This window comes from Amphiura filiformis, chromosome 1, assembly GCF_039555335.1.
Source record: "Amphiura filiformis chromosome 1, Afil_fr2py, whole genome shotgun sequence".
In the NCBI taxonomy this organism is placed as follows: domain Eukaryota; kingdom Metazoa; phylum Echinodermata; class Ophiuroidea; order Amphilepidida; family Amphiuridae; genus Amphiura; species Amphiura filiformis.
The window spans coordinates 74,238,553-74,255,456 of NC_092628.1; the positions used below are offsets into that span (position 1 = coordinate 74,238,553).

At 33.5% G+C, this 16,904-nt stretch overlaps 1 protein-coding gene across 2 annotated transcripts in view; it reads right to left on the reverse strand.

Annotated features, from left to right (window-relative positions):
- LOC140153162 (transcriptional adapter 2-beta-like) overlaps positions 1-16,836 on the reverse strand; it is an 88,655-nt gene extending 71,819 nt beyond the window's left edge. For both annotated transcript variants that reach the window (XM_072175830.1, XM_072175820.1), the window contains exons 1-9: positions 16,753-16,836; positions 16,556-16,653; positions 14,574-14,633; positions 4,863-4,951; positions 3,843-3,934; positions 3,349-3,405; positions 2,354-2,457; positions 1,513-1,585; positions 568-690 (exon numbers count right to left, since the gene is read on the reverse strand). In XM_072175830.1, the coding sequence (XP_072031931.1) occupies positions 568-690; positions 1,513-1,585; positions 2,354-2,457; positions 3,349-3,405; positions 3,843-3,934; positions 4,863-4,951; positions 14,574-14,633; positions 16,556-16,653; positions 16,753-16,789 (733 nt within the window). In that variant the 5' untranslated portion in view covers positions 16,790-16,836. The remainder of the gene's footprint in view (positions 1-567; positions 691-1,512; positions 1,586-2,353; positions 2,458-3,348; positions 3,406-3,842; positions 3,935-4,862; positions 4,952-14,573; positions 14,634-16,555; positions 16,654-16,752) is intronic.
- Positions 16,837-16,904: the final 68 nt, after the last annotated feature.

Consider the following 16,904-nt stretch of genomic DNA (forward strand, 5'->3'; position numbering starts at 1 on the left):
AATTCACTAAAAATCCCCACTCATTTTGTGTGGCACCGCCCAAAAAAAGTCCACCTTTTCAAAAATATGAAAAAAGGTCAAATTGAAAAAACAAATCAAAAAAATAATTCCATGCTATGGGCCTGTTGATGAGTCTTGCTCCAAGTTGCTTGCTTGAGCAAACCATACACGATTTGAGTTGATTGATCAACAAATTGAGAGGTTAGTGCAACAAAGGGCTATCTACAAATTGGGCATTTCGAGATATGAGCAAAAACGTTTGCAGATAGCCCAGATGCAGATAACCCTTTGTTCTTCTAAACACCAGAGACCCCCTACGTTGCATACAACTCTATGGAAGCTTTGCAGATAGCCCTTTGTTGCACTAAACAAAATGGCACTTTTGCTCAGGAAGTCAGACATTGAAATCCATGTAATTTAAATACAAATTTCAATGCAGATAGCCCTTCATGTCTAAAATATGCCCAGTGTTCTCAGGATTACTTTGGTACCAAAACCACAATATCACCAAAAATGCATATAGCCCTTTGTTGCACAAAATCCTTGAAATACACTCCTCCATCTTACCTTGCTTTTGCTTAGCTGATGAACAAGCAGCTACTATAAGGCCATAATCTCTCGATATTTTCTTTCTTCTTAATCTTTCTTTCAATCTACTTGTATAAATATCTACATGGGCTAATTTTAAACCTGTAAAAAAACATATGAAAATATTAATCCTACATACATATACACATGATATGTTTCAGCCAAAAAAATATTTAAATTGTATTTAACTGATGTTCAATGCATGTCATGCTTGCTTGTCAGTAGTTGTTAAGTGACATTTGTAGAAAATATGAGCCATTTTGTGGACATTTAACTACCCCAACACTAAAAAAACACCAAAACAAACAAAATAATGGAAGCTGTATGCAAATGATTATGGATCATTTTTTACAATGTAAACATAAGCTTTATTTCTGTCAATATTAGTTTTGTTAACTTTGAATCACACTCTGTAAAAAGAATCCAACAGATCCTATCTCTCATCAACATTTTACTTCCAAAGTTCCCAGTGAATAATCCTAATTATATAACTCATACAAAGTTTCTTGTCAATTACTATTGATTATTTCTGCTACTTTTAGCGGCCAGCTGCAAAGGTCTATTGCACTCATGCGAGTACAATGGTCATTTTTCCATTGCACTGACGCGAGCTACCATAGCAACGCTTGTGACAGGCAGCGCAAGGTTTCCATCTGGACCCGCCAATTATAGGTGCAGGTTTTGCTTCTAAAATAAATACAAATTTAAGATATTTTTTAATTTATTTTGTTTTCTTGGTGATTTATAAAATTAAGCGGAAGAAATTCGTTCAATGGAAGCGGTGAAATATGAATTGTTCCATTCAACTCGGCAAAGCCTCGAACGGAACAGTCCATATTTCACCTCATGGAAATATTCTTACCATTGAACTCATAAACATTCAATATTTGTATACTATATTTTATAACATTGAAGTCTACTTACTAATATCTAAATCATCATCTTCTATTGTTACAGCTAGATGACTCACTAATGTTTCTGCATCATTATCAAACTCCTGCAATGAGAAATATCAAACTTGAAGTAGAAGGTAGCAATGGTTTCCACAACACAAATTCATAAGAAAAGTTGTACAAAGTATATTAGATTTGGATTGAAAAATGCAGTAAGTTCATCCCATGCACTATTCGCCCTTTGCACAGATCTGCCATCTTGCTACCAAAACGAGGTTCTCCCTGCAAATGCATGTGTAAAAAGTGCAATTTTGTTTCTCTCGCTTTTCTAGGCTTTTACAAAGTGTATGCGGCATCTGCAAATTCGCAGTGAAAACACAAACAGGTTCATGTGTATGTGAGCATGTATTTTATGTAGTAGCGTACTGGACAACATTTCCAACAAGAGCAAAATTGCGCAAAGTTGTCATGCCAAACTATTCCCAGAATAACTTAATAACTTAAAACAATGCATACTCTGCATGCAAAAAATGCCAAAATATGCCTAAACAAGGTGAATTTTTGGCACAAATAAACTAGTTACCAGTTGATAGATACAGGTTTTACAACATCCACATTAAATACACAAAATGTCCACTGTTAGATAGTGGGAAACCAGAAAGTAACCTCTGCGATCTTTGTGTAGATTATTCATCCAGTTCAGGGGTGTCCGGGGTGATATTTTTCCCATACATCATTTTTGTAAAATCAGTTGATTTTCAGGAAAAACAACAAAAATGATGTACAAAACAAAATTCTGCATCCTACGATGAGTGTGTATGTGAATGTATGAATTAGTATAGACCCATCTGACTTTTTCTATCTTTACTTACTCTTTCAAAGTCATCTCTATGAGGCATATATCCTAATTCTGATTGATCAGCTAATGTAATATCTACAGGAGTAAACGTAGTACTGAGACTTGGAGATAAGGGACCTGCAAAGGAAATGTAAAAGGAATAATCAGCACAAGAAAAAGAGAGTCAATTCATACATTCTGACTGGCTCTCAAATGAGCAGTGAGATTCAGGATCAACTCTGCACTAAAAGTATACAGGTAATCAATGAAGATATTTATGCTTAATACGAGAATTTAACAGTCACATGGAAAAATTTGTTCTACACAATTGAATACCTGAGTGGAAGAAGGGCCCAACTCCAAATGAGTTAGACCCAGCATTTTATTGCCAGCAGACTGTTCTTCCTTATGTTTGAAAGATGAGCCAAAATCCACTCTCTAAAGTCTTCCACATACACTTAATTATGGTTTTCATGGAAGAAAGGCCCAACTCCATGGAGTTGGGCCATTCTTCCACAAGGGTTAAAGAAGAATTTTGTTCAACTATGAAATCTGCTTTTCAATACAATGAACTTTCTTGCTAACATATTACATGCTTCTACTTGTGCAATTAATGGGTAATTAATTACCAAATTTCTGTAGCTATTTATAACACATCTGCTTACGGAACTGGCACTTGCAGTATATTAGTGGAAGAAGGGCCGATCTCCAGCTCGTATTAAGGCCTGTACTGTTGCCATGGAAATATCATATATAATTTCAAATGTATGTAATATTGTATGTTCATGTATTAAAGCTCCTCTGAAGATGAAAACATTCTGTCTATAAAACTTCTTCCACTCAGGTATTCAATTTTATACCTTATTTGTAACAATGTTACTTATTTCCTTTAAAAATTATAGCGATTTGTGAGAGTTCCACATTTCAGAGCATTGGATGGATCACATCATGGAGCAAATGGTAATGCTTGCTTGCTTTTATTTTTACATTCTACACATTTCAATCTTGCTTCAAACAGGTTCCACTTACCTTCCTCAGGTCCAGTGTGATCTATAACTTTGGAAGTAAGTTTATCTGGTATTGTAACTGTAAAAGTAAACATTATGAAATTGTGAAAATGACATCTGTGAACTACTAAATTACTATTACTAATATAGTTATCTATCACACAACTTCAAACAAATTAATTTATATGTTTTCACTGGTTTCATTGTCTTATTTTTAATCAAAGTTTTTGGCTTAAATGGTTCAATTTGAAAATATTTGGTATTCTTTGCCAGAAAACATAAGTAGGGTGTAGTTTTCCCTTGAGAGGGCCATGTCCGAGAGCTGAACTCTTGATAAACTAACAACAGTCATCTTAAGACCTCATGGAGAGCATCATGTGTGCTTTTGTTTCAGGGTTTACAGTTACAGCTTAGGTGTAATGTGAATGAAACGGTAACATTAATCCATTGCTACATATTTGGCTACACCTCACATGATTCTCTGATGTACATTCTTTCTTGTAATCAAATGCTCACCTCTTCCTACATTGCCTAATATAAAAGTACTGTTGTAATGTTCTGTGACCTCTGCCTGTGATTTGGTCCCTACATGGTTGGCTGCATCCGCCCTGAGTAATATAAAAATAAAATCGTAAGTTAAGAAAAGCTTAGATAATTGATAACTTGTTACTTGCTTTATATTAACACAGAGTACCTAACTTCTCCTTATTACTGTTATAAGTATCCTGTAACTTTAATGCTTTGCAGTCAAGTTAGCTCGATTGATAAGGTGATCGACTATGGTGCGAGAGGTTGCCGGTTCGAACCCTGGCGGTGCCTAGTATGCTCTCTTGGACAAGGAACTTACTGCTAATTTGTCTCATTGTAACTCGTATGAAATTTGGGAACTGATCCTGGTTGCTAAGTTATTTGTGGAATGTCTAGGATGTGCTCTCTTGAAGCAGCAAAGTCCCTGAATTGTTGTTTAATGGTTTATGGAATGATGTGGGCCGTAGTGGTCAGCGACAACTTGTAAAGTGTGCTGAGGCTTGTGGATCAACGTTTAGGCATTGTGCCTGTGCGTAGCGCACTATAGATCACTACACTTTTTTTAAGACTAAGATCTTTTACAGATCCAGGGGAAGATTTCACTATCATTTGCAATCCATCTTACTGTATAGTGGGGGGGGGTAATTTTTGTACTTTCTGCGGTTGAACAGGCTGCCGCGAATATTTAACCATACAAAAATATTTATCACACATAGTACTTAAATGTGAATATATTTGGAAACACAAATTAAACACCCACTAAACTGTCCAGAATTGATAAGATCATGAAAATTGACCTAGCGAAAACCCCTCATAACTCTGCCATAGAATTATTATGGATGGGTTTGGAGGATAGGTTTGAACTTCAGATAGGCTTCTGTGTCATGTGTTGGTGGTTACTTCTGTGTCATACATGTGTTCCATGTAATGCTGCAATCCATGGAAAATATCTACCTTACGGAAGAAAAAATGCTAGTTTGAGCATATTTCACCCAAAATGTGTCTTACCAATTTCCAAAGCCGAATGTTTCTACACCATCTAGTAGAGCATATTCCTCGCTAACACTCCAATCGCTGCCTTCAAACAGAGCATGGTCCTGTATAGGGTGAAACAGAAATAAAAGATTTTATTAGATAATGTGCAGGACCCTTAATTACCATAGTAACTGAGCTGTTAAAGCATTCTGAAGGGTGAAGTCCTACTTTATGTTGTATTGTAGGGTATTATGGCATTTGGCGAAGAGAGAGTAAAATAATCAAACTTTCATTTAAAGGTCCATTCAGTGATCCCAGCGAAATTGCAAAAACATTGAAAGTCAGTACAAGTTACTTAAATGTGAAGGACAAGTCATTCAGATTGTCATTGGGTATTTTCAAAATGGCAATTTGGCAAAAATGAGGAAAACAGCAGTATTGACAAAGTTGAAGCTCTGTTAAAACAAAAAAAGTCTTATTTTGTCTTCAATACATGGCTTTCGGCTTAGTCACTTTCGGCTTAATAGTCACATCTATGATACATATGAAACCTTTTTGGTGGGGTGTAATACATGATTGTTATGATACCAAATTTTTTCCCATTTACTAGTGTGACAGACTCTCCCTGACACTATACCGATTGCACTCCAGTCACCTTTCCATGCTGGCATACCTGGTAGACCCCACAACCCCAGAGGAACTGAGCCTGCTTTAGAATACACATAAAAAGACTGCAAAAAACAGCTCTAGTCTTGCTAAAAATATACACAGCACATAGTTGCATCTAGGTAATAATATGTGCAAGGGTACATGCAGTTCGTGATCTGATTTTAGTACAAAAACACACATACAACCCTGGCTGTCTGTACACACTATTTTCACAACAGTTTTCTTTCACAAGCATTTTATGTGTACAATACTACAGTTGACAAGATTTTTTCAAGAACAGCAATTTCTACTATCATATTGAAAATTGCAACAATAAAGGCAGGTTTCTAATTTCATTTATTTCCTTATGTTTAAAACTAATCTTCTCATAATATTGATGTTTTTTGAAGCTTGCGAAAATTAAGTTGTCTAATGTTATGGACTGTACACTATTCTTCTCTTGCTGACAAATTCACAAACGTGTATCCAATTACACTATACTGGGACATAAAACCGGCTTTATTTTACAGTCATTCAATTTTCACTGATTAAAAAGATATACCAATCTACACATTTAATTCTAGATTGGGATTGTAGACAGCTCCAAATGTACCAAACCATTTTAAGAAAGAAGGAAAAAAAAAGTTTTATTTTACAATAAATTTATCTAAATATAATTACCATTGCTAAAAATAAACTAAATTTAAAAAAAAGTGGTTTAACAGCACCAATACAGCCAGCTTTACATTGTGGTTCTATTATGATACCCTTTTTAATATGATACCCTGCATTACATTATTGTATTTGAAGATACAATCAATTTGTTTGTTTGTCTTGGAAGCAACAATTTTACCATCATGGAGACTAAATTTTGATCAACTTCAAGTACAATCTCTTAATTCTTTCGCATCAATTTTATAGTATTAAATAGGCAATTAATATAAATTTGTAATGAAGATAGTAATACCTGAAGAAACTTTCTGAAAATTCAATTCTCTGATTTGAAAGAATTCCTGAAAACAATAATCTTTCATTAAATGAATAAATTAATATGATAATAAATATGAAGAAATTTGTATGCTTAAAATTTCATAAATAAAGAATTCTGGCACTACCACTAAGCCTTGGGCTGAGACTAGATGCTAATATTAAATGGATTGGACAGAGTCGTGACTTTTCACTGATTTTCTCTGTTCAGTTACCAATCAACCAGGAATATCACTCAGCGCATGGTATCCCTGTAAACACATTCATTTCTTGATATATCCATGAATATTGCACTGCTCAATTGCATATTTTTTTGTCATTTCTTATCATTTTTTTAAAAAGCAAAACCCATCTATTTCAAGACAAAAAGATAATATTTTCTGTTTGCCATAATTTTAATAAACATTCACATAATCACTTGATTAAAAAAATGTGCTGACAATTGACAATTTAATAACTGATTTGATGAAGAAAATTCAGATGTAAGCCCCATGTAAATTTAATATGAAATGAACTCTGTATTTTGAGTCTTATTGTTTTTTGACTTCATACACAATGGCCTGTTGTTGACCTTGTTCCCTAACAGGAAATGGAAACTAAGGAAGAATTTGCAACTTCCTTGCTAAAAATCTGTTATTTTCAACATCTTTTGTGAAAAATACAACTTGCACAAGTTACATCCTGAATTGCTTGATATCAATTCTAAACACATTCACTGAACATGCCTAGGGCCAGGAGTGTGCTGCGCATAGCTTTGCTTGCACACATTTTTACAGTTATTTTCAGAGCTTCAGCATTGTAAATTTATGTTAAATTATAATCTAGGGAACTATACCCATATTTTACAGAATTAATTTTGTATATCTTTCATTCAAAAAAAGAATAAATTTATACAAATAATTGCCTGATATTGGATTTCAACTTTAAAGAGGTCTCAGGTTTATATTATGATTATATCAGTGTCAATTACTTTTGGTAGAACTTAGCCATGTTGATGAGAATAACCATTTATAGTTTCAGAATGGGACAAAAATAAAATCTAAAAATAACAACAAACATAAAATATTCCCTGAATAATTAATCACTGCAAAATTGTACAGGACGTAAAAAATTAATCCATCAAACAAAGTTATCACTATATATTGTGACCACGCATCCCCCTGGAGCGTTAAGCGTGCTGCATATAAATAGATGAGCAGACAAAAGTGATACCCATGGTGTATGACTGACCAGGGGTTAATTATACTGGGAATGTTTGTTGATGGAACCTTGTCTGTAGTTATGAGGTTATTGCTACCTCAATGCATCATGCAGACATGTGCCATATATCAATTTGTAGTTGAGCATGTTAAGGGCTATTTTTGCATACAATGCACATACCTGCCAATTTGTTCATCAAAAATGCTATCAAATCTGTATAATATTTACATAAATTCTACAAGATTTTTTAAATAATAATTTACACATATATGTATATATCAGCAAGTGACTGGTGATCTACGAATACACAGAATCTTAACATCTTTCATGTTTCCTTTATTCCTAAAATTGAAAGATTTTAAACAAAATTTAATAAAAGTGAAGTCTCATTTATTTTTTAAGTAAAGCTTTTTAGAAGCTTTATAGGACATATATTTTTTTCATTGCTTGATTTTAAAACATTAAAAATCAAATCTATTTATTAAATATTAAAGTATTTTCCCATTGATGCAACGTGGTTACAGTTTAAATCTCACAGTCAGAACATCTATACAGTAGAATAAAGTATCTATAGGGCAATGTCACTGTCAATATTATTAATTTGATTTAGTCATTCGTTTGTAGAATTACTTGACAGAAATAATAATAATTGTTAAATGGAATTGGCAAGTCATCCACCTGCAGGAAATACAGTAATATTACAGCAGCATAGTTTGAGGAAATCAATAGCGTTACTTGTATGGGACTCATTCATTTAATGTCCAGTTAACACTGCAGTATACTGTAAAGCAACTAATTTTTAAAAAGATTATTTTCACTTTGTCAAAATAAAGCACCTCAAACATAATAGACTATAATTGAACTCTAAAGACTAACAGTATGTCAGTAAATCTGAAACACAAAACCAGCAACATATTTTCCTCTCTCTATAGGAAGTGAGCATTTAAAATTGGGCAAAAAAGAGCTCTGCAGAAGTGTAAATTTTAATTTTGACATTGCAACAGGCTTTTAGGCAAGTCTACGTTGACTGAGTGACAAGAGCTTCTTGCATTTCCTGAGATGTTTTCACTGAGGCTATGAATAACACTTATAAATAAAGCAATTAATAATTTATTACTCTTCTTGTCATTATTATAACCTATAGACGGCACATTGTACTTCCATGATTTTACAAATAAAATAAAATAAAACCAATACCTGACTTGATAACTGATGTTCAGATGAGATTTTATGTCTCTACAACCACTATATTTAAAACATTTTATATGATACCATGTCAAATTTATATGATCCTCAGCTATTTCAAAAACATGTTAATTAGTAATGGATAAATTCTCAGCTGCACACACACATAAATTCAGTTGCATAGTAGCAGCCCTGCTGAATCAAAGCGACAACTACATAGTGCACCTCACAATGTGCACAGGTCTAGAGAAATGATGGATAATATTTCTGATATTTTTGCTTTAAATGATGAGTCGCCGTTCTTCATAATACTGTCTCCTGTTACACACGGCCGCTTGATGTACAGCTAATGATATTGGCTTCTCTGCGAGTAACCTGTGCAGTGCACACATACTATGCACTGTGTGCCACTTCATACTGCTATTTAAAATTATTTTAATTTACATTTTGTTAATTTTTTCTTTCCATTTTTGTCCGATGACTTAATGCTATCTCATACACTTTCTATAAAACAAGTGAGTGTATCAGTGCATAACTAACCAAAAAGCTGTATTTTAAAATTTATACCCTTTCAACTACTATTTCAGTTGTAGCCTGTTTGTGATTAAAATTACATTTGCAATGTTTTTTAATAGCTGATGTAAATTAAATTATATAATGTTTTTGTGTGTGTTTCTTTTCTTATTCTTTTAAATGACTATTACAAACTTCCAATTTATAGGCATGTCAATTCAGTTTCACTGAAATTTAATTAAATAAAATGACCTTTCATAGTTTTGGTAAAAATATTAATTTGCTTTCTCTCTTTATTTGCTCCCTTTTTTGTTGCAATGAGACATTGCAGAAACAAAAACATTACTGATCCCTAAAATATGTCAATGTGCTTGTTTAACATTGAACTAGAATTCTGATATTAAATAGCACATTATTTTGATGCCATGTTATCAAGTGAAAATGTATTTTTCATTATGGTACTGTATGTTACATTTATTTAATATTTTAGTTGTTCTTAAATTTTAACTTAGCTGAAATTGTAGCATGCTACTGTAACCATGGTAACCCATTATTTTTGCTCTTGAAATGTGCAGAATTCAACAGGTGTCCATAGATGTGTAAATAAAATGTCCCTTTGTCCAAATAACTGTAGACTAGTTGTATGTAAACATATAAACTTTCAATGGTATAATATAATACAAAGACCTCCTACTGTAGGGTCACACTTTGTTCAACTGAATGAACTCTACTTCACACAACATTTTAACATAAATTGCCCCATTTTTTCATACAGATCTACATACTGCACACACCATAAGGCGAGCAACATGCAGAGATATTGATAAATGCATTTAAAATTTAAAATTTCACAATGATGATGACAATGACGACAACAATAATGATGATGATGATGATGATGATGATGATGATGATGATGATGATGATGATGATGAATTGATGATGATAATAATAATTTAATAATAATAACAATTATAATCAAAATTAAAAATTACTATACAAATAATCATAATAATAATTTTAAAATACCGCAATTGAAAGCAAGTACCACACCTATCAATTGCATGGAAAGGGACAGTGAAACTCACCCTGGGGCAGGCCAAACTCATCCCCGTAAAATTGACCAACTTACAAAGAGTTTATGAACTCTGCCACTGAATGTGAAACTAATAAGCTCACCAGGGGGCAAAGTTACTGAAGCTCAATTAATTAAACCATGGATTAAATTATTTTCTATTCAAAGACACTTTTTAGTGTAAATTAACCACAAAATGGTCAACAAAAGAAAAACATTTTCATAGACTATAGTTATTTAAAAGTATACAAATGTTGCTTGAAATGGTATTTAAACCAAAAATTAAAATAGTGTAGAGAAAATTTAACAACAACAAAAAAACCAGAAACCTAAAAAAAGTTTATTTCATTTGAAATTGGCATAATTAGTTTGGTTGTGTTTTTTTGTTGTTGTTTTGTTTTAATTTTAAACAGTTGATGTTTTAACATTTTCAGTTGAGAAATGATGGCATTTTTAAATACAAATAAATGAGTTTCAAAGATTTCATGCCTTATTCTGCAATGCAGGGGTATCCACTAAATGACAATTTTTTTTAAATATATATTTCAAATGTATAGGGCCTACACTTTTGAATCCAATTCTAATCAATCTCATGAACAACACAAAAGACAACCTTCTACATTTCTAACACTAAATTTGTTCACATCTTTTATCCTTAACCCCAAGCCAGGTCAATACCATTCTATTGTGGAATTTGTATTCATTGTCATTTTGCTCCAATAATGTAAATGATCCCTTGTTCAATTGGCTCACTTGTCTATCTGGAACAGAGCATCAGACAACTACATCAAATACGATCACTGAACTGTAAAACCAAGTGAAAATTTACTAGTAGTAGGCAAGGTCACCATAGCAACCATGTGTCTGGCATAGCAGCCATCTTTAAATATAACAGCATTCAGTGTGAAAAATTGATCGCACAAAAATTACACTGTATTTACTATTTGGGTCAGTGCATCGGTGTTTACATACAAATCTATTTGATTGGACACTGACCTTGTACACAAGGATATGTACACCTTGTAAAAAATGTGCAAATAAAAAACTATACCCAACTTAATAATACTTTTATACTAACAGAGTTATAGCTAGCCAAATCTTTTTAAGGAGCGCAGGGGATCGTGGCATAGACTACGGGAGTATCACCCTTCTAAACAGATGTTTATTTGGTCTTTTTATGAGGAAAAATTAATTTCCAGTCGGCTAGTGTCAGTGCCGGTTAAACCTGACTACCCTGAATATTAGTACTACTGGGCTAGTACTACCAATATCTAATATCTTGGCTCCTACTGATGTTATGTCACTCTGGAAGAAAATTTATTTCAATTCCAATCCAATTCAATTCTTCACTGCTCACAATTATTTCAATTCCAGTCCAATTCAATTCATGCCCAAGCCAAATCATTTTTATTCCAATTCAATTCCAATGCATTGAAATGAAAATCCCCCAAATTCACATTTCAATGCAATGTATTGAATTAACATTAAATCTTACATTAAAACATGTTTAATTTGATGTGTTGTGTGAGTACAAACATCATGATCACAGCACCAGCAAAATAACAACTTTTCACTATAATACTTCTCTACTGAAAAAACAAACACAAAATTTTCTCTGTAAGATACTCATTTTTTTGTTTTCACCAACAAGCTAACATTTGTTAAATTGCCACTGCCCTGGTACCTTTAACAAATAACCTATTTTAATTTTTTTTATCTTCATGATCAACTGATGTATCAAAATAACTAAATTATGACATTTTCTACTGATTTAGATCCAGGCTGAATTCATACACAAATGAAAAGGGCATTGGAATGTCCCTGATTAGGGGGCGTGTCAGTTTCTACAAACGTGAATAGAGTCGCTGACCGATAGTAAAAAGAGCATGAAATGGTACCTGAATAGGTCTCGGAGTTACTCGCAGCACTGCATTGTGACTGGATGTTATCATGGTTATCAGATTGGCATGCTCTATTAGTTGGCCACTCGTTACTTGGTTAGCTAAAATAATCTTTACCAATATCATTAACTTGATATAATAATCTTACAATTTTCCACATTGTGTAGTCGTGGAGGTCTATGCATTACGGAAAGTACAAATTTAATGAGAATAAGAATGATAATATTCATTCTATACCACAGATACTGGCACCATTCTACAACATGCAGGGTGAAAACTACTGCAGCATGACCCTGGGAAACAGACTTACAAATCAAATATATTATTATGTGTTTGGGATTTGAGAAAGGTGTGGGAATCAGCTTGATGGTTCTTGCAATTAGACTTCTTGTAAATTCCAAAACTGGTTGCATTATAAATGACTTTGGTGACCTACAAAAAAATTTTGGGTTTCATACAAATACAGTCATGAATCATGATGGTGCTTAGTTTAAGTGACCACTGTATACATTCCTAAATTTACATCAATAAGACCAGTAAGAAGTTGCTGGTTGGCAGTTGTTGCAAAGGGGGTGTGGCACTTATCCAGTAATGAGCATGCACCAATGCTTGAATAAGTTCAGTGACCCATTACACGTTTGAAACAACCCTTTAAATCATGCTTGACATTTCTGTGAATAAATCTTAAAAAGTGGAACTCTTTTTGTTATTTATATGCTCCAATGATTTTGCATTACCAAGTGCAAGGGAACCCAGGTTGCATTTCCAATGCATTTCACTGAAGGTATTTAAACTGATTGGTAAAGTAAAGGCAAACTTTTCTATAAATACATTCCTTAATAAGTAGTGGAAATAATTACATGCACACAGGTCTTTTCAGCATGTATGTGTACTACAGTACATTGTACACAAAAGATATGGCATGCTAAACATCAGCATAGTCAACAACTTAAACAAGTCCTGAAAAGTTGCATTTCCTCATATCATAAGAGTTTCAAATACATATGCTTATGGGTACAGCAATCTAAACAACTATGTTATGTGTATCTCACTGGCAAAATAAATTATAAACAGATTTAGTACAGTTATTTAGAGTTCATTAAAACATAAGTTTTTCATTTGGTCTTGACAAATGAATTCTAAATAGCCGATTAATTTTAAACAGACCTGATGAACCTCTTCAATCGCGATTTGTTACAGTATTTGGAAATAATTTAATAGATAGAAATAATGAGCGTTTTGTTTTTATATTGAATCAATGATTATGGGAGTATTTGTCATTTTGGCTTGGTTGAAGAAATCAAGTCCACTTCACCAAACCATCAAATATTCCATCTCTGTATCGCATTGTTGAAATGAAGTTACATAACATAAAATTTAAACAATTTAACATTTTCAGCTTTTTTTTACAAGTTAACATCAAATGACCTATGACCTTCGGCATCAACAATACATGTCCAGGGACTGCCTTTCGAGGAGAGCAAGAGCAATCACTCTCTACTGCTCTCCTTAAATCTGATATAGGAGAGTGACTTTTAGCTCTCCTTAGTTGACCATTCTCTCCTTACATTCTATTGTAAATGCTCTAAACAGCTCTCCTTGAAGGCTCCAGAAGAGCTATTTAATGCTCTCCTGCAAATTCCAAAAGACAGTCCCTGCAATGAAGGATCTCATATAGCACCAATTACCCTAGTTTGATATAAAAATATTTATTGGGCGAACTATGAGTTTAGGTCTTGTCTAATATTTTAAAACTATATCGAGACTAATAAATATTGGGCATAAAGCATCCAATTGTATCATTATTATGCTTTGGATCCAATATTTTCACACACTTCAATTCATCAATCTATAACAATGGACTAATGGTTGCAATTGGACTTAAACGTTTCACTTGAGACAATGTTACAGAAATGCATTAAACATCTATTTGGTATTTGGAGAGGGAAAAAAACAAAACAAAAAACACCAAAAAACAAACAAACAACACCCCCAAAAAAAAACCCAACAAAAACAAAAAAGCAAGCAAATCACAACAATTGGAATTCATCCTTTCCATTTCTGCTCCTATTTTGTATTATTCATTTACCATCTTTTACCATTTTTGATTAAATATTATCTTATTCTTCCCTTCTTTTGTCCATTACCCCAAATTGGATGACTCTGACAGAAAATCAACTTTCAGTATCACCACATAACCCCGGCACATAACGCCTAAATTGAAGTAGCACTTACCACAATCTGGTAGTCATCGTCTCTTTGGTGGGTTCCAATTTCAGCACCAGATGAAAAACACTGCAGGATTGGAAGGAATGCAATGAAGATGTTATAATTGGTTGCTGTTTATAATCATAGATAGTACCTTGATGGTATAATTACACTGTGGCCAGTATATAAAACACAAGGATGTATCATTTGATCCCTGATGCTGACCTTCATCACATTTTGTGATGAGAAGTCCGGAGGGGAGAGTTGGATATTCAACTGTTTGCTTCCGATCAGTGTTTACATACGACACCGGATTCCATATCCCACTGATCGGGTTCTTTGTTTAGAATGGATCAATGTTTTCATTGAAATTTAATGCACATGATGCACTGGGGTCAAGCTGGGATTGTCTGTCAACAGGTATTAACACATTAGATCAGATGTCACTAGATTTGCTAAAAGAATAATTATGACTTTTAAAACATAACACCATGAACACTTGCAGTTGCACCATGCAACACACTGTTATGCAACACCTTGCTGACTAATAATTCACTTCTTTATCTCAGGCATGAGAAAGGCTTATTTGAAAACTGCCTGTAAAAGTGCATGAATTCAGCCTTTAAACCAAAACCAGCTGAAACAAAATGCGTAAATGTGGACAATAAAACGGCCTGAATTCAGGCAAAAGCCTGAAAATTCTCATGCTTATAATCTAGTTTTACAAAATTATATTGGGAAGTCCTATTTCAATTTAATAATACCAGTAATATAATTAGTATACAATGGTGATTTTTTTTTTATATCTTAAATTTCATAGAATATTCTATGCCTAATTATTGGCAGTTGTACTGTTATTCTTATTTCATATTAATTATTATTTTATTATTAGGCCAAGTAAAATAAATAACATGTATATATCGTCCCCGACTCCCCGATTTTTGGATTTTTTCAAATATTTTTGTTATTTGCTCCCTTACTTTGTTTCTAAAATTGTTGAAATGAAAAGATGTGAAGAAGTTCTTGATTATCATTTGTAAAACACATTGCAAACACTCTCTTCAAGCTATGGGTCTACAGGGGTTGGGGGAAATAAAAAATTATTAGGGGCCTCACCGTTTTTATGATGTGTTGACAAACACTATGTAATTGCAATTTTACACTTAAATGAAGTTGGTAAAAAAATAACATTACAATGTACATATTTAATAACAAATAATATTAAAGGGCCTCCCTCACCGATTTTTGACAAAGTCCGGACGATATAGGCCTATATGGTGTTTTTTTCTTACTTGGTCTTATTTATTACCATTGTTATTATTATTAATAATCATCTTTATTACATAAATATTTTAAATCAGTTTTATTGTTAGTAATATAATTGTTAGGCAGGCATTCTTTTTATATTTTTTGCATGAAGGCTAAGCTTGCATACATGGCCGGCCCGGGATACATGGAACCATCATGACCATGGCAGAATTTAGGTAAACTGGTAATTTATAGTTATAGTGCTGATAAATAAATAAATAAATGTGATTGATTAATAATTAAAAATGTTAATGTCATGATGTTTGCATGGTAGGGATACAATACAACTTACTACACTGTAATATATATTGTGGCCATCAGGCCATCTAAACATATGTACTCTGTATAAATTAGGAATACCAGTAGTATACAGTGACTGTACTGTAGTGTGTAGTACACTATGCATATTATGCACACAACATTAATTCTAGTTCTACACAAAATTAAATCAACAAACACAACCAGGAAACAAAGGGGGCAGGGCTTTGCTTTGTCCTACTATTTACAGCTGCATAGCTTTAATCAATGACTTTATCTCATCCGAAAAGATGTGCACAACGATGGCCGCCGTGCTGTGCACACACACACAGCGAGCAAAGCTTCCCTTTAAATTGCCACAGCGGACTGACCCTGCACTCAATGCGGGCTGTGTCTGGGTGTATATCGACTGTAGTCAGCCGTATAAACCTATGCGTGCTTACCTGTAAACAAAGATCAAAGTCGGGACATTTGCAGCATTTTACGCTGAACGACTTGAGCTCGTCCTGGCAATAATTGCAGTACCACCGAGTAGGAGGATCTGAAATAAACAGTCATTGTAAAACGGTTAAATTCTACTTAAAATTGCCCAAAATAATTAAAAATAAAAAGTGAGAGCCGGAAAAATTTTAGTACTCACCAGCCATTTTCGGCTCGGGATCGCCCGGTGACGTCATGACCTTTCCCACAATGCAAAGCAATTATAATCTTGCATGTTGCCAACCATGCTACTTTCTAGAACGAATGGGTGTTTTTCCACCCAATAGGGAAATTGAAATACACCCGTCGATT